The sequence below is a fragment of the Diceros bicornis genome, chromosome 40 (genome assembly GCF_020826845.1).
Source record: "Diceros bicornis minor isolate mBicDic1 chromosome 40, mDicBic1.mat.cur, whole genome shotgun sequence".
NCBI lineage: Eukaryota > Metazoa > Chordata > Mammalia > Perissodactyla > Rhinocerotidae > Diceros > Diceros bicornis.
The window spans coordinates 17,941,392-17,966,286 of record NC_080779.1 but is presented as its reverse complement, the minus strand read 5'-3'; the positions used below and the strand labels follow the sequence as shown (position 1 = coordinate 17,966,286).

General features: G+C 47.3%; 1 protein-coding gene across 8 annotated transcripts in view; it reads right to left on the bottom strand.

Annotated features, from left to right (window-relative positions):
- The window catches only part of ACOXL (acyl-CoA oxidase like), a 371,667-nt gene that overhangs the window by 65,842 nt on the left and 280,930 nt on the right, over nucleotides 1–24,895 (bottom strand). For 7 of the 8 annotated variants that reach the window (XM_058534585.1, XM_058534586.1, XM_058534590.1 and 4 more), the window contains one exon: nucleotides 12,399–12,486. In XM_058534585.1, coding sequence (XP_058390568.1) covers nucleotides 12,399–12,486 — 88 coding nt within the window. Of the gene's footprint in view, nucleotides 1–6,245; nucleotides 6,394–12,398; nucleotides 12,487–24,895 lie in introns of those variants that run through there. The other variant, XM_058534592.1, reaches the window with a different exon arrangement.

Below are 24,895 nucleotides of genomic sequence, written 5' to 3'. Positions count from 1 at the left end.
ACACAGTGGGATGGAGCTGGGGGTGGGAATAGTGAGGGGTAAGCAAGGGGATGCTTCTCTCCATGTGCAGAGTTCACAAAACTTCCAGGAGTCAGAATTCTAAATTTGAACCTGCCCTTCTGGATGAATGAAGCTACATTTGTCAAGGCTTCCCTGGCACCACGGGCAGCGGGTCCCACATCTCTGGCTCAGGCCTGCCTCTCCCCTGGGAGCCTTGAGGGTCAGGCTCACCTGGCGCCCACACCTGAAGCTCCTGGCCAGGGCCCTCCACTTATTCTGTGGCACAAGGTGGAGCACGGCAGTGGCTGTCCCTCAGCCCTCTCCTGTCACCGATGTGTGACAGCGGTGCTCTCAGTTCATTTTGCAGAACTGTCTGTCACTCCAGGCTTCTGAAGTCCCCCACCCACCTCTTTTTCACAACATAACAGGGAAATGTTGAAAGAGCGGGCGAGAGAGCAACAAAAGGCTTGTCTTTGCAGAAAGAACTCTAACTTTGTTTTCAGAATCAACACAGAGGGTGAACAGGGGCTTTTCACTTCTTGGCAACTAGTAGTTGTCGCGGTTCCAGCCTCCTGCCCATTGAGATGTGATGAAAGGACGTGGGGCTGGCCCTCGGGGGCCCTCTAGGCCAGGCGACGGCGGCGGCTCACTGCCCAGTGCCCCCAGCCTGCTCTGTTGTGGCCGCCAGCCCTGCAGTGCCTGCCTGCTCCTCGCTCCGGCTCCCACGATCCGTTCCAGAGAGCAGGCAGGGTGTGGCATGCACCACACTCCCCCCTCTCCATGACCATGTCCGGGAGCAAGACAGGAGCTCAGAGGGTGTCTCTTCTCCGGGCAGGCAAGCTCTGGGTCCCTGTAAAGAAGTCTCAGCACGTGTTCTGCCTGAGTACTGGGACCACAGCACCTCCAAAGGGACAGCCTCTTCCAGGATGGGGATGGGGACCTCTGCTGCTCTAAGGCAAAGCTCCACTCAACCCTCAAACCCTGTCAACCCCCACTGCCACTGCCGCGTTGCAGATCTTTGTCCTTCTGCTTGCTGGCCACATTCACTTGCTTTGGTCTTCATCCTCCACCCATCCCCACCTGGGTCTCTTTCTCCAATGCATTGTGGCCCCTGGGGCCAGGAAGATTTCCCTCAAGGCAGCCCGGATGTGAGGGTCACTTTCTAGCTCGGTCCCTTCATCGGCTTCCTACTGTCTTCCCAGCAAAGGCCAAGCTCTGTAATGCAATGTTTGGCACACCCACCACCCTCCCCAGCCCACTTTTCCAGTCTGGGTCTCTCAATATTGTTTCCTGGCCTCTCCCCTCGATGCTGCCCTTTGGTAGAACAGGGGCCTTGGCATTCCCTGAATAACCCCTTCACTTTGCTGCCTTCACCTTTGTCCACAATGTAGTCTCCTCTCAAAATGCACTGCCACATTTCCAACTTTGAGATCCTATTCATACTTCAAGACCTAGTACCGAGGGACCTTCTGTGAAACCGTCACAGAGTCCTGTGATATCTGTAAGCTCTTTGTACCGCTCACAGGTTCATCACATTCCACTTGTGTTCACATCTTATTCCCTCCACTACACTGGAAAGTGTCATTTATAATCCTCGCCCAAAGTCTTGCAAATAGGAGGTCCTAAAAACTTTGTAAGCAAATAAACTAACAAGTATTTTTCTCCCACTCCTTTGAAATCTGTAAGAACTCTGCCCACAGAGGGAGAAAGTGTGGACTAGCAGAGACTGCACTTCTCTAGGCAGGCAAGAAGCCAGTTTGGCCGGGCTCTAAGATGGGAACAGTAATAGGGTCTCGCTGACATCTTGGAAGGCTTGATCCTAGTCTGAGCCATGGGAGGAGATGTGGATAACTGGCTGCCAAGTTCTAGATTTGGGCAGTTCCCGTGGGGAGGGGGCGGGCCTGTGAGAGGCCCTACAGTGTCAGGGCCTCGGGAGGAGAGTGGCTTCCAGCTCTCCGTGCATGCAGCATCATACGCCCATCTGATCTTCCTCCCGTGGGTTCTTTCCTACGAAGCTGGTTATGAAAGAGAGCCATCTGTGGTCTTTGGCTCAGGTACAAAGTCAACGAGAGGGAGCACACTCATCACTGACTTTCCAGGTAGAGCCCTTTCATCCTGGGGCAAACATGGCTGTTCACTCAGGAAGAGATGAGGGCCCAGCTCATCTGGACTCTGCTCTCTGGAACCTGCGGTCTTCCCACGTGCAGGCAGACTGCCTATCCTCAGATGGACGGAGCACTTTCTCAATCACTCAATATGGCCCCTCGCTCACCATGGTCAAGGGCTGCTTACTGGGGCCCACTCCAGACAAGGAGGCCGGGCACGAGAGGTGTCCATCGGTGGTGGCCACTATGGCCCTATCTTCTCCCCGGCAGAATGCCTTCCCCATGGCACTGCCCACCCACTGCAGATCCCCTCACACCTGCCTGGAAAGAACTCTAACAGTGAAACTAATCTGGAGGTCACCTCCTGCCACCCACTGATCCATCAGGAGAACAGGAGTGCACCAACTTGGGAAAACCAAGAGTGGGGGAATTTGGATATAGCACTTAAATTAGGAGGGTAACGGACAGGACGGCTGTGAGCAATTGTCTGGGAATTGACTCTGATGTTCCATTTTGGGAATTCACCTCTCAATTTAACATAGTGCTTATGCCCAGGACTTGGAGATCTCTGTGTCGCTCAGGGCTCTCTGCCATTCCCCTGTCACGGCATCTCACTTACAGGCCCCAGATCCCCCACGCTCCACGTGTCCAAGCTGAACCTGATCCCCTCTGCTCGTCTCCACCTTGGTGCCAGCACCCTCCCTCATCACCCCTGGCGTTTCCTACTACCTCACCCTTCACGTCCAATCACTCTCAAGGTCCTGTAGATTCCTTCCCATAACATCTCCAGAACCCGCGGCTCCAGTCCTGCCAGCGTTGCTTCTCAGTTCGTATCCTCATCGCTCCCTCCTGGACAGGCTCACCTGGCCTCCCTGGTCACAATTCACCTCCACACCCCAGCTGGGGAAATCTCCCTACAGCCCCAATGTGGTCATGACTCCCCCTGCTCTAAGTCTTTCCAGGACCCCCACTGACTGGAGGTCGGCAATGAGAGTGCCTGGACTTGGCTCACACAGGCCTTGTGGGACCCTGACTCTCATGTCCCTCGTTTGCCCTGCACCTCAGACACACCAAACCACAAGCACTTTCCCAAACCATCCGTGCATTCCATGCCTCCCATTTTGCTCTCCCTTCCGCTCATATGCGTGTTCCGCCTTTCCAAGACAGGTAACGTAGTCCATCCTTCAAAAGGCAAGGTTTCTACTGCTGACTGCCCTGCCTGGGTCTTAAAGGGCAGCCACGTGGACCTCACATGCTGGGTCTAACTTCAGTCTCTCCTGTGTTCTCCCAGAGCACCTGGTCTACGGTAACCCTCACCCCAGCTCTGACTAATGCTCCTTGAGATCAGGGGCCATCTCTTACCGGATCTCTCATCCCCAGCACTTAACACAGTTCTTGGCACACAGCTGGTGTTCAACACATGCTTATCGGATGAGAACGGGTGAATAAAGGAGTAAACGAAGAGTGTTCTACATCAGTATTACATCTGAGGGACAATTAGATTCTGGTGGAGCAGGCCCAGATTTGCTCTTCATGGGGCATTCAGAATTTGAGACACGGAGCAAGTCTCCACTTCCCCCGGACATCCTGCATTTTGGTCCCACAGTCTGAGGCAATACCTTGATCCCACGCCTTAGGACCAACATGATTTGCATGTTCCGTGCAAGAGGAAAGACCAGAACAAAGCGAGCTCATCTGCTCACAGCTGCCACTGCCTTGTGTAGCTGGGACTTGAGGTTCCTCTGATGCTTCGGACAGACCCCGAGCGTCTCCTGAACCAGCTGTCGACAAAAGCCTTTTGCAGCAATTATCAGAAAAACTCAACCACACGTCCATGGCCTGGAATGGGTTTGCATAAAACTTAATTTGTCTTAAGCTTCTCAGGAATTAAGAACTATAAAACATGCACAAGGCAAGAAACTGTCATAGTCACTGCATCAAGAAACTATATTACATATTAATAATCAGCTATTTTAAAAAGGCTTTTTTTCTGCCATGTTATGTTTACTTGACTAACTTACTTTTTTTGTTTATGCACTTTTATCCTCCAGTTCACAGCAAGAAAAGGTCAGATGCCATCTGTACTACAAGTCCTTTTGGCTCATTCTTGGACACAGAATAATCTTCACATATAGTTATAGAAATGTGTGGGAATTTTATTTTCCAGGCTGCCAACGAAGAGAGAATTTCTACGTGATTTTTCAGGGGAAAAAAATCACAATAAATCGATTCATCAATCTCTACTTCCATGATGTTAAATAAAATATCCCCTTTTATTATTATCCCAGCTCAGGGGGTGAGCAAAGGAAGGTGAAATGCCAATGAAAACCTGACTTTTGGTTATCCTGTGATCATTTCCCATCTAACATTGTATGCCACTTTAAGCATAGAGCAAAACTTGTTAAATGATTATATCTCAAGAGATTAAATGCTTTTTTTTCTTCTCAGTTCTCACGTTCCTGAGTAAAAGCCATCATTTTCAAGTTAATAGAGCATTATATTTTCTCGGCAAATAAAATCCCATAACTCATCAGCAAAGAGAGAGGTAAATTCATGAAGAGGAGACACAGCACTACTTCTCCTCCTGACATTTGGGATCCACAATCAGTTAAAAATGATGTTTTTATCTCTGACAACTTATCAAACTCCAGATTTTATAAAAGATAAACAGATGCCCTGAAGAAAGAATCCCTCATCTTAATGCTTTGTTTTGACACTTTTGGTATCTAAAAAGCATGTATATTGACAATCTCCCCTCCCAAAACTCAGTAGTTCCCATTATTTACACATTTAATTCTTATTTTTAAAACATACTGAAGTGAGAACATGCCAGGAGACACCTCTAAAGAAAATGGCCACATTTGAAACACACAGATTATTTATAGACAAAAAACTCAAAGAGCTGAAAGAAATCTGGCTGTCAACAGACAGTTGCTTTTTCTATGTTTTTCTGTAGTTCATTTTGGTTTCTGTGTGGGTGGCTCATGTGAACTCAAAGGTTATTTGCTAAATGTTTTGTGAGATTAGAACACGCTGTCCTTTAACATCTAAATTTAAATTTATGTTTATTGCAAATATGTTTAACTTTATAATATGGGATATGGGATCATATTTTTTACATAAAATCATACCTAGAATTGCTATGATAAGACAAGAGTTCCTCTGCTTCTATTTTTATTCAGAGCTTAGGTCTTATTCTTATTTATATTCCTAGCAAAAAAGTCACCATATCGAGTTATGCAGTACAAATGATTTCTTTTTTACTTTTTGCGTTACTTTCACCAGCCAACTTGGGTACTGATTAACCTTATTTTGAAACGACTTAGGTGCCAGAAGCTGTCACGTCAGTGTGGACCACAGATCAGATCTTTGCAGGACATCATATAAGGTTCATTTTTCAATACGCCTTCAATGTACCTTTGTCACGCAGTAGGAAAGAAAAGAGCAAAAAAACACGTTTAAAAAGTGGGGAGGGCTTACTTTTCTTGCCTCTTTGGCAATGCTGAGCTACCAAATTCAGGTCCAACGAGCACTTATGGGCCCACAAGGTGGGCGGATGGCAGCAGTCTGCCGGGATTTGAATCCTCCTTCTCCTCTGGGACCCCGGGCCATTTACTTCACCTCTCTCTGCCTCAGCCTCCTAAGATGGAAATTGGGTAGACAGTCGTCCTTTCCTCATTGCCAGGGTGAGGAACTCATGAGTGCTCCGTCTATCACATTTTACACAGGGCTTGATACTCCGAGCCCTCCCTTCCTGTGAGTTAGCTCTCCTGGTGGTTCTAAGGCCCTACTGCTTCTGCACGTGTTTTCTCATTTAATGCTCACAGAATGCCTCTGAGATAGAAAGAATAAGAAGCATTATTCAGGGACAAACCCAGTAAGAGGAGTGAACACCAGTACAGGCCAACTTTAATGTAGGAAAGTATGTGTTAAATAAATAAAGAAAAGCCTCCGAAAGTTCCAGAACGATAGAATTCCCATTATCCGGTGTTTATCTGTAGGAAGGAAAGTTGGGGGAGTTGGGGTGGGAGGGCTTCCCTCAAAATCTGATGCTTACAAAGCCTTTCTGAGCAAAGCTTTGGGGTTAGCCAGCCCTGGGGTGAAGTCCTAGCTCCACAACTTATTTGTATGTGACCCAAAGCAATCGTTCACCCCTCAGTTTCCTCAGCGGGCTTTGTGAGGTTGTGGAGATAAAGAAATAACCAGAGCCAGCACTCTGCATGGCCCTGGCACAGAGGAGACGCTCACTCGATGCAGACGGCAGTGGTCATTACAGTCGGCTGATATCCTGGGGACCAAAGATAAGTGACATTTGATTAGCATCTGGGTCAAGGACCGCAGCTAAACTCCGTTGTAACAGTCCTCCACAAAGCAAAAAGCACTCAGGAATCAGACTTCGCTCTTTCCTTTTGTCCCCCTCTTCCTAGTGCAACAGAATCCTCAGGTCATTTGTCATTAAACTATCACAAATTGTCACCTCCTTCCAAGGAGAGGGAGTTAGCAGGGGTCTCTCAAGACACCTTTCTTCAGTGACAAGCTCCCAGGTTCCGGGGTGATTAAGGTCCTCGGGGGCTCAGGCCTCTAGCGAGCGCAGTGTGATAGCACTTCTTGAGAAAACAGCACTTGGGGTCTTAGGGTCTGTCCGACTCAAACCTTGAATTCACCTACGTGGCTGCAGGGAGAAGGCGAGGCTTCAGGGGAGAGACCCCACTGTAAGGATGATGGCAGCAACCTGGATGATGTCGGGAAGAGTTCTTCCCTAGACACACGCACAGACCACCCAAACCGGGAGCCAAGCTCCGTCGCACCAGCTTTCCCAGAAGGGGAAAGGCCAGGAATGTGGTACGAGGTTGAGTAGTCTGCACTTTGGAACTTTCTCTTTTCTTGTGTCTATTTGCTGATGAGGCACAAAATTAAAATCCAGTGTGGAAAAGTTGCACGCTCTGCCAAGGGTTTACATGCTGCAATGCTTCCCATTCAGTTACGTTTCTTCTTTTTTTTTAAGAGCCATCATTTATGTTAGCACAAAGTACCACCATGCTTCTACTTAAAATGGTCTCCATTTCACTAGGCGCCTCCCTCAGACTTCCATTTAGCTTGTACTCTCGCCTCTCTCCCTCCAAGCAACATTGTGCAAGTGCAGTCGGAAGGCAAGTTCTCACTTTCTTTTCTCCTCAGCTATTGCCACCTCCTGAGTTTCCAGAGGGCGCCTCTCCATTGTCCCAGACTTCAGGCGTTCGGGGCCCAGAGACTCGTGCAGAACATTCGTGTGGGCCTCTCCTGGCCATCATGCACTCTAAAATGGAGACCCTCAACTTTCAGTTGCACCTTTTGCTCTCAAGAACTGATGGGTCTGAGGTTCAGCCAGGTGACTGGGACACAGAAAAAAACAGGAAATGTTCCTTCTTTTCCCCAAAGTCGGCCCCCAAGATACTGGTCTGCTGGCAAATCACGCCTGCCCACTCTTGGCTCTCTAGACCCCATTGCCTCCTTCTTGTTGTTAGCGCTGTCAAGTGGATTCTGACGCCTAGCAACCCTGTGTACAGCAGAGCAGAACTCTGACCAGTCTTTTTGTGCCATCCTCTCACTTCTGACGCTATATCAGACAACGCTCCATTGCTATTCATAGGGCTTTCACGGCCAATTTTTTTTGCAAGTGGGTGGCCAGGGCCTTCTTCCTAGTCTGTCTTAGTCTGGAAACTCCACTGAAACCTGTCTACCATGGGTGACCCTGCTGGTATTTGAAATGCCGGTGGCATAGCTTTCAGCATCACAGCAACACGCAGCCACCATAGCATGACAACCAGCAGACAGCTGGTGTGGTTCCCTGAGGGGGAAACGAACCTGGGTCACGGTGGTGAGAGCGCTGACTCTTAACCACTAGACCATCATCGCCTGCTTCTACCACCCACGTATTTAATGGGTACTAGACAGAGAGAGAGGTCAGCAGCACGAGCAACAGTACCCAAAGCTCCTCCCTCCCTCAGACCACCACGCAGGGCACGCTGGGACTACTCTCAAGTTCATCCCCCCCAGCAGAGGGACCGAGGGCACAGGAAGGCACCCAGGTTGTCACAGCCAACATAGTACCTGTGGTACTCACCCTCCTTCCCCACCTGCCAGACCTCCACCTCCAGCAGTAACAGCAAAACACTGCAGAACCCATTATTCCAAGAAGATGTGTTGACTTTCGACTTCTGGGTCCACCCCAGGTTTGCCCTTCAAGCTGGGACAACTCAGTGTCCTGGGGGACGTCTGTGGTTGAGCGTAAGGGCACAAGAAGGACCTACACTCACACAGGACTTCTGGATGAAGTAGTGGCATTTGATTTTTTTGAGCTTGCATAACATAATGCACATCAAGGAGGTGATAAGTATATTGCCCTCATTTCCTAGAAGATGAACGCCAAAGCCAGAACCAAATCAAGCGTAGTTTGTGTAAAGAACAGCCCCATTAACGATGGGGAGGAAAATGCTGATCCCAGGAAGAATACTGGAACAAGCACTCTGGGATAAAACACAGAAATAATGCTCTCATAACGCACGCGATCACATTTTTATTAACAAAGGAAGTCTTGTTTGGAAACAAAACATCCTGAGAGGAGTCTGAAATTAATCCTCTGACAGGCAGAAATCCACACTACTTATATATTCTAATTATAGTTACAACCTGCTCTTAATGCGAACATTCCAAATGATTAGTCCCTTTACTAAGAACCAGAAAAAAGACTTCCTGCAGAATAATGAGAACTTCTCACAGCCCTGAGAAGGAGAAAATCAGGAGATAATTCTGCACGGAGCCGGAGAATGGGGGATATAACTTATTTAATAAAAATGCTTCGTTTCTCTTTTTTGTTTAGGAATTGGTGTGCCCTTAGGGCTTCAGACAGCACCACACTTCAGAACTGCTATTTCTAGAGCAAGATAAAAATAGGTATCATAGGAAAAGAACAATTTATCATTGTAATGGTTACATCCCACTTCAGAAACCACTAGAGACCGCTTCACATTTTTATTTCAAACATGTTTCCCGAGTCCTCAGGTGACACACGGGCACAGACGCCGGAAGGCTTTCTTCCATTTGTTCCTAATACAAACGGCTCGATTCTGAGTTCATTTTCACCTGGGGTGACGTTGAGGTCTGCGCTTTCTTAGACTGCTTTGCACTCCTCCTTTGCACTCCTGAAGGCTCCAAAGGCACTATCTGCGCCCGGTCACTGAAGAGAGATGGGCTCCTTCTCCTTCCCGTCCCATCCCCTCGAGACCCCTGCTGGAGGGGACGCAAGTGCTTTGAATGGAGCAATGCCACTAAATTCTCCCCAGGTACTGTGTGCTCCAGCATTCCTACCGCTAGACCCACCTCTGTAACTGCACCGACCTCCTCATCATGGATGGACTTCTCTACTTCAAAACGTTCCTGGGATTTCTAGACGCTGTCATTGAACTAATTCTTATTATTTTCCTTCCGTTACTTTACGTGGCCAAATCCTCTTCATTTGACATTGAACTGGAGGCCAATTTCCTGAAAATAATCACTTTTGCTACTGTGGTTATTAACCAATGATACATTCAGAATGGATTTGGATTTTTTTCATGCTGTGGCAACATCAGATCCTTGATGTTTCTTCTGGTGTTAAGACTTCTTACACTGGAACCTAACCTATTTAATCTTTCTCTTTTTCTTCCTCTTATGAAACAAAGATCTAAATGTTCCAGTTTGGTTATGGGAACTAAGGTTTTTGTAGAGTAGTAATTAACAGTAATAAAAAATTTTTACTGAACACTAACCACAGGTCAGGGCTTTCAAGTGTCTTCTCAACAGCCTCATGAGGTAAATATCACATTATCTACATTGTGCAGACAAAGATATGACCAAAGCACAGAGAGGCTGATTAACTCACTCACAGTCCCACAGCTGGTAGGGGTAAATAAAGCCTCTGAATTCAGACAACCTGACTCTGGAGCCCGAGTTCTCAGCCCTCACATTGAGCTTAATTATGCTCTCAACAAGTGGGATGAGTGGCTCGAGGGGTGACGGTCAATGTTTCTCAGGCAAAGGCATGAGTTCAGTGATTCTTTGATGGCCCCTTTCAAATTTAATACCACCTTGGAATGTTTGGAAGCTTTTCACCTGGAATCCATGTGTCCCAGGAAGGGCAATATCTGTGGTCAGTACCCAGGGGAACAGAGGAGGAGCCTGGGCACTGTGGCCACAGCACCCCTGAGAGTGGAGCCATAGAAGGCCACACAGAGGGGATGAGAAGGCCTGGGACACACTTGCCTTCAATAAGAGTGTCTTGAATGTGGTTTCATATTCCAGATAAGTTTCAGCCTGATCAACAAATCTGAAAAAAATAACCCACCAACAGACGAGGGACAGTTTATATAAATTTCTCAGAGGGTGAGGTTAGTGCTGAGCACACCAAGACACCCAGGAAGCAGACACCCTGTGGCTCTGGGACCCGGCCTCTGTGGCAGGCAGGCCAGCGTGGACATTCAGATTTCCCACCAAGAGCTATCCACACAGTCCACCCTTCTGATTATCATTGAATTCCACCTGGGGATCCCCCCAGAGAGGATGGAGCATGTACGGATGACTCAGCAGTTGGGTTTTGACTGGTGATGAATAAACTGGCATTCTGGTTTATGTATCTGTCACTTGAGTTCAGTTAAGGTGAGTCAATTCCCCTGAGCCTTATACATGGTGGGCGCACAGACAAATTAAAATTTCTGGATCTGCAAACAAGGGAACCCAATCCTATTCCTTAATGACCTGTGGAGAGGGAACCTGTTGCCCTTCCTCTGACCCTCTGGGCCCCTCTCATTGCTTCTCCTTCCCTGCCCCAGGGAGCAGAAGGTGGAAATCAATCAGAACCTGGGATGCTAATGAGGCCATGGTTATTACAAGGTGTGGCCATTGTGTAGAAAGGCTGGCCCCTGGGTGTGGTGCTCCTGGGGGGTCCCATCCCACAAGGAACCTGTGCTCTTGGTACATTCTCTTGAACATTCTCATTCCGGTCCTTACTCTCGAGAATCTGGGTCACAAGGCTCACCAAGGTCCCAAGGCTGGATTGTGCTTAGAGGGAGGAAAGAGGCCAGGCTCGGTCTGCACCTAAACTACTCACTCCAATCCAGCTCTTGTCACCTCTGAGGGAGGGTCCTGGGTGTCCCCACAGCGATTAATAACGTGACAGTCTTCTCTTCTGGAACTGCCTGGTTGGGGGGCAGTGGGGGGCAGGCTGGGAGGTTGGGTGGGATGCATGCATTCCTCGTTTGCTGGCTTGACTCTTAACAGAACCCATCAACGAATTCCACCCCATAAGACATGCCCGGGGACGCACTAGGACTAGGAGCCAGGACTAGGAGCCTGGCCTCGGAGCCATGGGAGTGACCAAACCTGGCCCTGCCTTCCCAGGGCCAGCAGTGCACCTGGTGTGATGACAAACCTGCAGAGCCAACAAGCATAGCGAGTGCCATTCTCCTTGAATACTTTCCCCCATGGAGTAAGGGCATCATGATGAAGAAACTAATGATTCTTGAGGTTAAACAATAATTTCAAGTAAAATTTGCCATATCTTCTTGGATCTCACTCTGTTTTCAATGTTTCATTTTATTTTCTGTGATTTTGTTCTTTTGAGGTCAAAATGAACATTCAAGGTTTCTCACCCTCAGCACTTCTGCCATTTGGGGCAGGAGGATTCTTTGTTGAGGAGGCTGTCCCTGCACCATAGGATGTTTAGTGGAGTCCCTGGCCTCTACCCACCAGCAACTCCTGTTTAGTTGTGACAACGAAAAATGTCTCCAAACATCACTAAATGTCCCCTGGAGGGCACAGTCATCTCTGGTTGAAAACCACATCTTTCAAAGGCTGAACCAGTTTCTTGCTAATTTGGGGATTAGGTTTAAGTAGTTAGTTCTGGTACTTGAAATTCATCAGGCAGTGATCCCCCTTTATCTGCATACACACCCACCCACTTGCTTACTTGGGAATGGCAGCCATTGTTGGGCAGAGGGCCACTGCTGAGGGGCCCACCACTTGCCTGCTGGCTCCTATCAAGTGCGGCTGGCAACTGTCGGGTTGCATTAGGTGTGCTGTTTCTGGCGCTGGGTTCTGTGGTTGTCGTTTGGTCAATGTTCCTAGTAAGTCAGGAGTTATGTTATTTGGGGGTCCTAAATTCAACATGAGGGCTCAGACTGGGGTGGGGACTGTTCTTTCTCTGCAGAGTCTTATTCTCAGATAACCTGCCACCCTCTGAGTCACTCAATTATGAACACGCAACCAGAGCCAACTGACCTCTGTGGATGTGTGCCAGCGACAGGGAGGTAACGTGATGAAGACACGAGTTCCAGGCCCTGAAAAAGTCCTCCTTCTTGGTCATCACCTGTCAAATTGACAAAAGGAAAACAACCACTGATGATATTCTGAGAGAATCAAACTTAGTAGTTAGGCAGATGGCAAATATGCACATTTACAATACAACCTTCAGCATGGGCATGTTGCAAGCCTGGCCCCTGTGACCCACAAAAGCTATTCATTAGATGAAGAAGTGTCATAAATGTACTGTGAGCCCAGTTTATATGTTTATATTAATTCTTCACATATCAAACAAACATGGCCACTACCAGCTGCCAATTCTTGAGATATAACAGGCGTTCCAGAAACAATTTGAAGGGGAGAGTGCACGCACAGATAAAGGGAGGCTGTTTTAATCGGGTCACTCGTTGCCTGAAGAATTCTAAATACCACGACTAACTGCTTACATCTAATCCACAACAAAACCAACCCATCTCCCTCCCTCCTTCCTTTCACTGCAGGCAGGTACTTCCATTTGTTTTCAAGTTGTTTCTGGAACACCTGTCACATCTCCAGAATTGGCATTTGGTAGCAGCCGTGTTGGATATGTGTGAGGAATTCACATAAACACGGAATCTGGACTCACAGGACGTTTCTGTCAATTATTCACCTAACGAATAGCTTTTGCGGGTCTACTCGTTGAACAACGCTCTTTCCATCACTCTGATGAAGGGAGTTTTTTTGCTTTGTTTTGTTTTTTAGTGGGAGGGAAGTGAGAAAATATAACTAGAATAAAATAAGAATGAAGAAAGTGCACGGAGAAGAGAAAGATGCCGAATCACGAAGCTGGCAGTTATAGTCATCGGGGTGGAGCTAAAGGCAGATTCTTATCTGACCAGAGAAGAGTGTTAAATTTGGCACTTCTGACTTTTCTTTGTTACTTCTTGCCTTTCTTTGTTTCGAAAACCTAATGGTTTGATATTTAAACTTTTAGCAATTTTCTTTGCTCAAAGAAATAACACTCAAATAGAAAGTTCGCCTCTATGTATCTGCTTCTCGTTTGTTTTAAACTCACACCCTGAGCACTATGGTTGGAAGGTAGCCTGCCTCCTGCGGCTACTCAGTTCCTGCAGGGCCTGGAGGACTTGCTTTGTAAAATCCCTCCTGGAACAGAGTGCTTTGTCTCCAGTGGAAAAACAGCACTGCAGAAAGCCTGTGCCCATGTATAATTCAGCACGATGACCTGGGGCAGCAGGCACAGCATGGAGGACCACGTCACGTGTGCCTCTGAGTCCCCACCTCACCGGGGCACCGCATGACAGTCAAGGGAGAGGAGAATGTCTGCCTCGCTCCCTGAATCAGTATCTCTCTGTATTGCTGTCACAACTACAACTGAAAAGGCAAGGTGGAGACAAGCAAGTCTCAAGGAACAGCCTGCAGAACATCTGTGAGGTGAGGACAAGAGGACAGAGGTGAGGACAAGAGCAGGCCAAATACTCCAGCCCCAAAACCCTACCCATCACCCTGTAGAGGAAAATGCTGGGAGATCCACACCAGGGCCTGTGGACAGGCTCTCCTTAATGTGTGTCGGCTGTCCCCCACCATTGCATGGGAAGGAGAGAGGAAGGATAAACCATTGTGCAGCTGTGTCCAAACAGAATCAAGGGCACTTTTAAATTTTTGAAAAACTCAATGTGTAGATAAGTCTTTCTCTGGCCTGATCAAGAGAGAACCAGGGACAGACAATTGGCTGGACAATGTAGAACGGTGTCTGAAGAAGGGACGTCAGGTGGGAAAACCTCGCAGAGGGCCCTTTGCAAAACTTGCTGTGACTGCACCCCCCAAAAAGTACAAGGCAAAAGGGAAAAAGCAAGGGGAAAGGCCCCTTGGAAGCCTGCTAGCCAGCTCCTAAGGGCTTTTCCTTATATGTCAACATCCCAGCACTGCTGTAGGACCCGCTCGAGCAGGCTCAGTGTAACGTCATGCCTGCTGGCAAGTGTCCCCTCACTCCCCACTCCCCAGGCAGGAAGGCTGGTGTGACTCACCCCCCACTGAAGGATGGCACTTAGGACTTGGAACATGATGACAGAAAGGCAGCTTTACTTGGACAGATGCCCAGGAAAGTGACTGATGAGAAGCCTCTGTCCCCTTGAATTGGAGTTTATTGGCAGGAAATAGTAAGGGGGCTGAACAGTGGTCCACACATCCAGGTGGGATGGCCCAGGGACAGTGTGTGGGGTCACACTCCATCCCACTGTCAAGTGGTCAAAATGAGCAGATCAGAACGTCCAACTCTGGTTCAGTCTCCAAGTGGAGACTCAGTATTAACTCCACAGTGTCACTGCCCACAACTGTAACGCAGCTGATAATAGCCTGTGCAATGCATAGGATATTAAAATGTATTTACTGCATCAACAACATTGTAAAATGAGAGAAATCAAATATCTAACCCTCCTACCTTACAAAACTTTCATACAAGGCTTCAGGAGAGAGGATTGTTTTTTTTTTTTAATCAATTGGAAAGTTGGATTAGGTAAGCATGCTTACTTTATTTTTTCCTTTTTTTTTTGGTGAGGAAGATTGGCCCTGAGCTAACATCTGTGCCAATCTTCCACCATTTTGTATGTGAGTTGCCGCCACAGCATGGTTTGAGGAGTGGCGTAGGTCTACGCCCAGGATGTGAAGCCGCGAATTCGGGCTGCCCAAGTGGAGCTCACCAAACTCAACACTACGCCACCTGGCCGGCCCCAGGAGAGAGGATTTTTTAAATGGTATAGTTGTTCCTTACCTCAAGCAGTAAAACTGCTACTGAAAACTTGTATGTAAATTATCTTTATGCAAACTAAATCCTTCTTAAAATGCACCAGTCAACAGACACTGTTTTAAGCCCTTCATTGTATTTGCTCATTTAGTCTTCAGAAGCCCTGCAGGTAGGTGTTATTGATATCTTTTGATATCTTCATTTTGCAGGTAGAAAACTGTGACACAGAGAGGTTGAGGAACTTGCCCAACGTTGCAGAGCTGGGTTCAGACTGGGCACCTAGGTTTCTGAGCCCATGTTCCTAACCACAGGCTACACTGCCTCCCAATGGACTATTGGGGAGTTAGTCCCCTGGCAACACCTGTCCCTCCCAAATACACAGTTTATAAAGATGCATTGCAACACACGGTCATGTTTAATGTGAACCACGCCCCACACTTAAAGCCTCTGATGGGAATAAATGCTTATTTCCTAATAAATCATCACACAGCTAAGACAGAGCTAAACTCATACAGAAACCCCTGCTGGCCTCACCTTGGCTGGATGCCCATGCCCACTCCCTCTTCTTCTCTTCTAGAAAAACCCCAAACAGCTTTGGGCAGCAAGATACCCAATTAAAAATACTTACCTCCCTACGAAGGATCCACTAACAAACCTCAGCTAACATCACATTTAATAGTAAAAGACTGAGTGCTTTCCCCTATTCAACACTGTGCTGCAGGCTCCAGCCAGGGCAATAAGGCAAGAAAAAGAAATTAAAGGTGTAGAGATTGGAAAGGAATCATCCAACAAGATGATTTTCTATGTAGAAAATCCTAAGGAATACATAATAAAGCTACTAGAACTAGTAACTGAATTAAGCAAAGTCATATGATACAAGATTTTGATATACAAAAATCAATTGCATTTCTATATTCTAGCAACAAACAACTAGAACTTGAAATAAAAATGCCATTGCAATAGCAACAAAAATATGAAATACTTACAAATACATTTTACAAAATACATGTAATATCTGTACATGAAAACTAAAAAACATTGCAGAAGGAAATTTAAAAGGAGCACCCGAAGGGAGTAATCTACTGTGTTTATAGGTCAGAAAACTTTATATTGCTAAGACATCACTTCTTCTCACACTGACCTATAGAACTGACACAATGCCAGTCAAAATCCCAGCAGACTTCATTTGTAGAAATTAACAAGCTGACTGTAAAGCTTATATGGAAATACAAAGGACCTAGAATAGTCAAAACAATTTTGAGAATAAAAAGTTGGAGGATTCAACACTAACTGATTTCAAGACTTACTATAAAGCTATAGTGAACACAACAGCATGGTATTGGAATAACGATAAAAATATAGATGAAGGAAAAAAAAATAGAGAGTCTGGAAATAGTGCCACACATGTAAGGTCAACTGATTTTCAACAAAGGTATCAAGATCATTGGAGAAAAAGCAGTCTTTTCAACAAATGGTGCTGGGACAGCTGAACATCCACATGCAAAAGCAAACAAGTAAATAAGTGAACTCAACCCCTACACACACCATGTACAAAAGTTAACTCAAAGTGGATCAGAAACCTAAATGTAAGAGCTAAAACTACAAAACTTCTAGAAGAAACTATGGGAGCCAATCTTAGTGACATTGGGTTAGGGAAAGATTTTGTGAGACAAGACGTAAAAAGGTTGAATTTCATCAAAATTGAAATTCTGCTCTTTAAAGACACTGTTAAGAAGATGAAAAGGCAGATAATGGATGAGGAGAAAATATTTGCAAATCATGTATATAATAAAAGATGTCCGTACAGAATTTATAAAGGTATCTTACAACTTTTGTTTTCTTAGTAAGAAAACAAAATCCAGCTTAAGAAATGCACAAAAAAATTTGAATAGACACTTCACCAAAGAAGATAAATGAATGGCAGATAAAAATATGAAAAAGATTTGAGAAACGCAAATTAACACTACAATGAAATACCACTGCACATCCACTAGAATGGCTACAATGAGTAAGACTGCAAATACCAAGCATGGGTGAGGATGCGGGGCGACCAGAAGTCATTCCTGGTGGGAATGCAAAATGGTACAGCTATTTTGGAATACTATTTGGCGGTTTCTTATAAAGTTAAACACACCTACTGTAGAACCCAGCCCTTCCACTCCAGATGTTTACACAAGATAAATAAAAACATATGTCCACGCAAAGACTTGTACGAGAATGTTCATAGAAGCTTTATTCATAATAGCCAAAACCGGGATCAATCCACATATCCACCAACTGGTTAATGGATAAACAAATTATAGTACATCCATACAAAGGAATACTGCTCCGCAATAAAAACCAAGGAACCGGTGTTACACGCAACAACTTGGAAAAATCTCAAAAGCATTCTGTTAAGTGACAGAAGCTAGACACAAAAGACTATACACTATGTTGTTCCATTCACATGACATTATAAAAAAGGCAAACCTATAGCAAAAGAAAAATCAGGGTTTTTCAGGAGTCAGAGTGGGAGAGGGGATTGACTGCAAAGGGGCATGAAGGAACTTTTTGGGGTGATGGAAATATTCTATGCCTAGATTGTGGTGACGATTATAGGACCAAATGCATTTGTCAAAACTCACTGATTGTACACTTGACACTGGGGAATTTTAACATATATAAACTTTAATATATATAATTTACATACACACACACGCAGTCGACCGTCCGTATACACAGCTTCTGCAACCTCGGATTCAACCAACTGAGGATCGAAAGGCCTACAATGGTTTGCATCTGTACTGAACATGTACAAACTTTTTTTTCTTCTCATTATTCCCTACGCAATACAGTATAATAACTATTTACATAGCATTTACGTTGTATTAGGTATTATAAGCAACCTAGAGATGATTTAAAGTATATGGGAGGATGTGGGTAGATTATATGCAAATCCTATACCATTTTATATAAGGGACTTGAGCATCTGCAGATTGTGGTATCCGAGGAGGGTCCTGGAACCAATCCTCCACAGATACTGAGGGACCACCATAATAGATATAAATATAGACATAGATACACACATACATATGTACAGTATATATATGCATGTGTGTGTGCATCTATTTATAAAAGCTGATTTTAAAGATTTTATTTATTTATTTTTTCCCTCCAAAGCCCCAGTAGATACTTGTATGTCATAGCTGCACATCCTTCTAGTTGCTGTATGTGGGACGCGGCCTCAGCATGGCCGGAGAAGCGGTGCGTCAGTGTGCGCCCGGGATCCGAACCCGGGCCGCCAGCAGCAGAGCGCACGCACTTAACTGCCAAGCCACGGGGCCGGCCCTATAAAAGCTGATTTTGAAACATGCTCAGCTCACCAGACTCCTTTGCAGCTAGGGCTAGACAGGTAAATCGCATGGCCAATGAGAGTAGGCAGATGTCTATCTACCAGGTGGTCTTCTGTGAAAGCTATTGTTTTCTTGATTAAAAAGATAGCCTGAGCTGGCATGTGCCCTATTTTCTTTGTCCTTTTCCCATCTTCCTGCTTGGAATTTAGCCATCATGTGAGTGTAAGAATAGTTAAAAGCCCGTGCTAAGGAGTTATATTATTTACCTAGGGCTGCTGTAACAAATTACCACAATCTTGGTGACATAACACAACAGGAATGTACACTCTCACAGTTCTAGAGGCTAGAAGTCGTGTCTTGGCAGGGCCATGTTCCCTCCAAAGGTTTTAGAAGATGATTCTTCCTTGCCTCTTCTGGCTTCTGGTGGTTGCCAGCAATCTTTGGCATTCGTCAGCTTGTAGATGCATCACTCAAATACTAAATCTCTACCTCCATCTTCACAAAGCATTCTCCTCGGTCTCTGTCTCTGTGTTGCTCCTCTTCTCATAAGGACGCCAGTCATATTGGATTAGGGCCCACCCCACTCCAGTATGACCTCATCTTCACTTGATTACATCTGCAAAGACCCTATTTCCAAATAACGTCTCATTCATGGGTACCAGGAGTTAGGACGTGAACATATCTTTCTGGGGGACACAATTCAACCCACAACAGGAGAGTAGAGTGGAAGGACAGCAAGAGTTAAGGTCCTGCCTCAGTCATGGAGCCACAGCACTTTCTACACTCTTTAAGCTCCTGTCTTGAGCAGCATTTAAAGATTCTCCCCTTTGTGTTCAGCCCCAAATCCATGCGCAGTGTCCTTTGAATTAGTTTTCTGTGCTCACTCTTAAATCGGCGCTCTTCCTTCTAATCTCACTGTGGATAGAGGGTGGAACCAGAAGGAAACAGCCCAATCCTGACCAAGAACTGTACCCACACCTAGAGGGTAAAAGAACCTTGCTGAGGTTGGATATCAGATACCATGACACATGCTAGGTCTTCAACTATGCCCATCAAATAAAGAGTATAATACGACATTTAAAAATTTTTTAGGGGCCGGCCCCATGACTTAACGGTTGAGTGCACGCTCCGCTACTGGCAGCCCGGGGTTCGGATCCCGGGTGCACACTGACACACCGCTTCTCTGGCCATGCTGAGGCCGCGTCCCACATACAGCAACTAGAAGAATGTGCAGCTATGACATACAACTATCTACTGGGGCTTTGGGGGAAAAAAAAAGGAGGAGGATTGGCAATAGATGTTAGCTCAGAGCTGGTCTTCCTCAGCAAAAAAGAGGGGGATTAGCATGGATGTTAGCTCAGGGCTGACCTTCCTCACAAAATAAATAAATAAATAAATAAAACTGTAAAAAAAAAAAAATTTTTATAGAGAAGTAAAAGTTTCCCTTTTCCCCCTCAGGACAGCTTCCCCCACTGCCCCCAGCTGCGCATCCCCTAGGCTTCTGGGCCTGTTGTTCAGGAGGGAATAAGCCCTGTACCTGCCCAATAGATAACCACCTAATGGAAATATTGTAAGTCAAATCATCGCAGGCCACAGTCTTTTTTTTCTTTCTCCTTCTCCTTCTTCCTTTTCTTTTGCTTCTCTGCAGTTGGCAGAGCCCATGGTCTGGCTTCCTCAGGCTGGGCTGCCCTCCAGCAGATGCTCACCTGGCCTCCCCTCCCCTCTGCTGCAGATCAGCCCAGGCTGGGGGCCCTGGGGGTCACCCTGGGTCCCGTCCGCATCTCTCTACGACTGCACTGTTGCATGGGCAGAGCACAAGACCATCTTTCTCCAGAGTCCTCACCAGCCCCTTTGGGTGCTCTTGCGTCCTCACGGCGGTCCTCACAGAGCTAATGGCCCACCACTCTGGGCCAGGGCCAGGACGGCCCATTCCCCACCTGCTCAGCCCACATCTCTGCCTTCCTATCTCTCCGCCTGTGTGACTGTCTATCTCGTCTTTCTCTCTCTTTCTGCGTGTGTGTGTGTCCGCGCGCGCACATGTGTGGTCTTTATGTATTTTTCTGCTTCTTGTGTTTTTTTTAAATCTTTCTATATTTCTCCCTCTCTCTCTCTCTCTTTCTCTGTCTAGAGGAGTTCTTTGCGTGTCTTTTTTCTAGCCTTACTCAACTACGTTTTCACTCTGCTATATTTTGAATCTTTTTGTATTTTTTCTATCCTTCCGGGATTTTTGTTTTCCCAGTTTTTTTCTGTCCTTTCACATTTTTATTTCTATTTTCTTTTTTTCCCCTGTGCTTTCTTTCTGTCTTTTTTTCCTGGGCTAATTCAACTGTCTCCTCTTTCACTCTTCTCTTGTGTGTTTGCACGCCAAATTATTTCTCCCTTTTCTGTTTAGATTTTTTTCCCCGATTTAACTTGGTTTCCTCTGCTTGGCTTTGGGAAGAGGACCCTGCCGTCTCTGCCAGCGCTTCTCTGCCTGAACTCTGCCCTCTCCAAAAGCCGCTGCCCTCTTCCCGCATCGATGGGCGGGTGCTGCTCGGTCCTCCACAGCATCTCGCAGAAAGCAGGGTGGCTGGGTCCAAGAGCTGGCAGCTCACTGGTGGCTTTCAGCGCTGGGAATACAGGACTCTTTGCACCTTTGCCCTCTGAACCTGAGCTGCGATTCCAGGACAGCCATCTAACAAATCTCACTCAACATCCTCCTACATCCTGGGAGAAAGGCCACAGAAGGACACCCTTATGTCTACTGTCCCGGCTTGCTTGCTATGAGAAGGAAAAGTAAATATGCTCAAAATGCCCCAGAGAGGGCTGTGTCCTGGTTTGGGGGCCAGAAGGGAAGGCCAGCTGCTGGGTTCGTGTCTGGTCTCAGAGCCTCGGTCAGAGTTTAAACCCAGGGCCCTTTGTCTACCACCTCCGGCCCCACCCTCAGACCCTTGCCAGTCCCCGGCTCTGCACCAGGTGCCCCTGTGCCAGAATCTCCCCTTCCCTGAGGTGGCAGGTAGCAGCCCTGCAGGGCAAAGCGGGCGGAACATCCCTTGCCTGGGGAGATAACCCCTGGGGTGCAAGGCTGGGATTCACCACACATTTTCCTAGAGAAACACAACACAAGAATGCTGAATGGCATTATAGTATGACGGAGTCCAGCAACTAGGACCTCCCGAGCCCATCTATGTGCCCTGCAGTGCTTGTCCCCATGTAAGGAAGATGTTCGATTTTACACTGAGTCTCAGGAAAGTACAGTCACGGTACCTACGTCACACACTCGAACACAGAGGTGTCTGGCTCCAGAGCACAATCTGCTGGGGGGACTCCCGCTGGCCCTCCTCCTCCCCAGTCCCCAACAGAGCTTGATCAGCACAGCTGCATTAGCACAGACATCGCCCACGTGGCCCTCATTGTTCACACAGAGGCCTCCCCTGCACACAGCCTGGTCCACAGCAGCAGAGAGAGCATCTTCCCCAACAGTGCTGGGGGCAGGTTCTCAATAAACGTGCGTTCACAGACACGCACGTGTGCATGCGCGCACACACAGACATACGCTGCCCTGAACTATGTCCGGTCCCAGAACACACTCCCTCTCTTGCTTCAGATACCCACACGTGCCATTCTCTCCACCAGCCCTGCGCCTCCTCCACCCGACTGCCTCCTCCTGGTTTCAAGAAGCCTCCCAACAGCTCCTCCTCCCCCATCCGGTCTAGGTGCCCTCCTCTGGGCTCCCATGAAGCAGGCACGTCCCTCCATCGAAGCCCTTGCCACACTGAGGTGTAAGCACTGCCCGTCCAGCGCAGGACTGCGACCAGCCCAGCACCCAGCACGGTGGTCAGGGCAATGACCACATGGAGGAACCCCCTAGCACAGACGCGTGGTGAGAGTAGAAGTGGACACACGGGGAGGGAGTGGGAAAGAAACTGGGTTTGGAGGGCAGAGAAACGGCGAGAGGGAATTCAGTAGAGAGGGATATATGCAAAGACGTGCATGGGGCTCCCAGTCAGCCTCTCGCTATGTGGAAGTTATGGGGTCTGCTAGGGTCTCTGCCGCCTTTCTCTCACCTGCACTGTCCTCTAAGCTCTGATCTGGGGCCTGGCAATACCACCAGACCCCAAAGAGGGAGTCCATTCCTAGTGAAGTCCTGACTATCTCTGTCACACACATGAGAGGGTCAGGAGGGGAGGGCAGCACATCTTTGATCTGCTCTGTTTCTGAATCTTTTCCCCACGAACGCTTAACTGCAACTGTCAGAACATGAAACCAATCAGGTCTTGGCAAAGGGCTCCTATAATTGAATATATTACTTCCTAACTTCTCCTCCTTTTCCCCTTTCATGTCACATTAAGAGTCTGCTTTTCATTACTGAGCCTTTCAGAATAGAAAATGACCGTTGGATGATACGTTCTCTTTGGTCATTTAGCGTACTTTTGAACTCTAGTCTCCTGAAACCAATCTCGATAATTTTCAACAACAGACACATAAATAAACAAATGTTTGGTACCTGCTCCCTTTCTTAACAGCTTCCTTATTTTAAAAGTTCCTTCTAACTGTTCTGGTGGATGGAGGAACAGAAGGGGGAAATCGGGAGGGCTTAAATAGATTTTACAGGCACCAAAGCCTGCATCTGGAGTACAGTCAGCTAGGAAGATCTTATTTCAACAATAATGATCTTCACATTTAGCTGAAGACTACGTTACGGAACCTGACTGCCCTTAGTGACTGCTTAAAGCTGACATAAGGCAGAATAATGTACATTTAATATGTGAAAGAAATTAGGCTCAAGATCCTAGTTTCCTGAATCTCTGCAGCAACTCAGCTGGTGCCTGGCCCCAGAGACAGCTGGAGGGGGCATTCCTGGGGCTGTGAGCGAAAAACAACGGGTACAACACGCAGAAATCCCACCCCATGGGGGATTTGGAGGTAATCCAGCCAATGAGGAGATTGGGATGGAAAGCACCGAACCCACTGCCATTTGGAACTGCTTAGGGCTCTGCGTTTCCATCTCCACTAATGGCATTCTATCTTCCCAGTGCGTGAGCTGGAGCCCTGAGCCACGCTTGACTCCACCTTCGGCTTTCTTCCCAAGTGTCACCAACCGGCCCTCACGCTCACTGCCACCACCCCACAGCTCAGGCTGGATCCTAAGTCTTGCAGGGCGATGATTACTGCGGCCTTCCAAAGGGTCACCGTCTCAGCACTGACTCCAGAATGATCTTCCTGACACCAGTGTGCTCAGGCCACAGTCCTATCACCTGCAGGGATGGTGGAAGGTTCTCAGCTCCGCATGCAGGGTGCACAAGGCTTACTGCAGTGGGGACTCGCTGGTTGCCACAGTTACCCTCTCATCAGCCTCTTTAGCCCAGGACCTTGGATGCTGACTGGCTTGAGGCTCAGCCTGAACATGCCAATCACTCGCTCACATCCCATGCCTTGCCTCGAAGGTCTTGCCCACTTCTGCCTGGGGCTGGTGTGAAATGGCACGCTCTGCTGTTTATCATGCAAGATTCATGGATGCTCAAGGATGCTCCATTCCATGTGCCACCACAACCCACAGGATGGGGCGGCCCTCCTTCTGCTCCAGACCCCTCCCATCGCACCTCCCCCGTGACCCGTATTACTGCCACCCATCCTTCCCAGTCTGAGAGTCGGTAGAGGACAGCCATTGCGTCTTACTCATCATCACAGCACCAGAACTCGCATAGTGACTTGTGCAACATCTTTTAAACAAGGAACTATTCAGTAAAAATAAAAACGTTTACAGGTCGTCTTCTTTTTTTCTTAATCGTTTATTTAAATCTATATATCTGAAGCTCCAATGGAGCATTTTTATTTCACTGTCACTAGAAGGCCGATTTTTCAGCTAACCTTTTAGGAACTGTCACACAGCACACATTTCAGAACATCACGGCCACTTCTGTGTGAGCTTCTGTGTGCTCATCATGGAGAGAGGTTTGAGATACCTGGGAGTGAGGGGTGAATTAGCACCGGGAATTAACAAAAAACAACAACAAAACAGCCTATTCAAACAGCCTGAGTGCTGGTGAGCAGGGAAGGAAGGGTGGCAGGTCACCAAGAACCGCCACATGAAATTCTAAGTCAATAAGTGGCTGTCAGTCCCCACCACCAGGCTGCTAAGCTGGCAGGGGGATGGGCTGGACTTAGCACTGCCTCAGCGGAGAGGCCAGGCCAGGAGGTGTTAAGTCTTCTAGAGAGATGTGTTTGACTCCCTTCTTTGCATTATGCTGTGTCCTAAAGTCATACACCACCTGTGTGCTTGGTCCCAAGTGCCTCATCCCGATGGAGGCCCCTGCAGCCCAACAACTTTATCATCTCTCTCTTCCTAGTCCTGCAATCAGGTTGTTGGCTGTATAGCAAAGTGCTGGGCCCTAGGCTGCCCCTCATCACAGCAGCAACTTAAT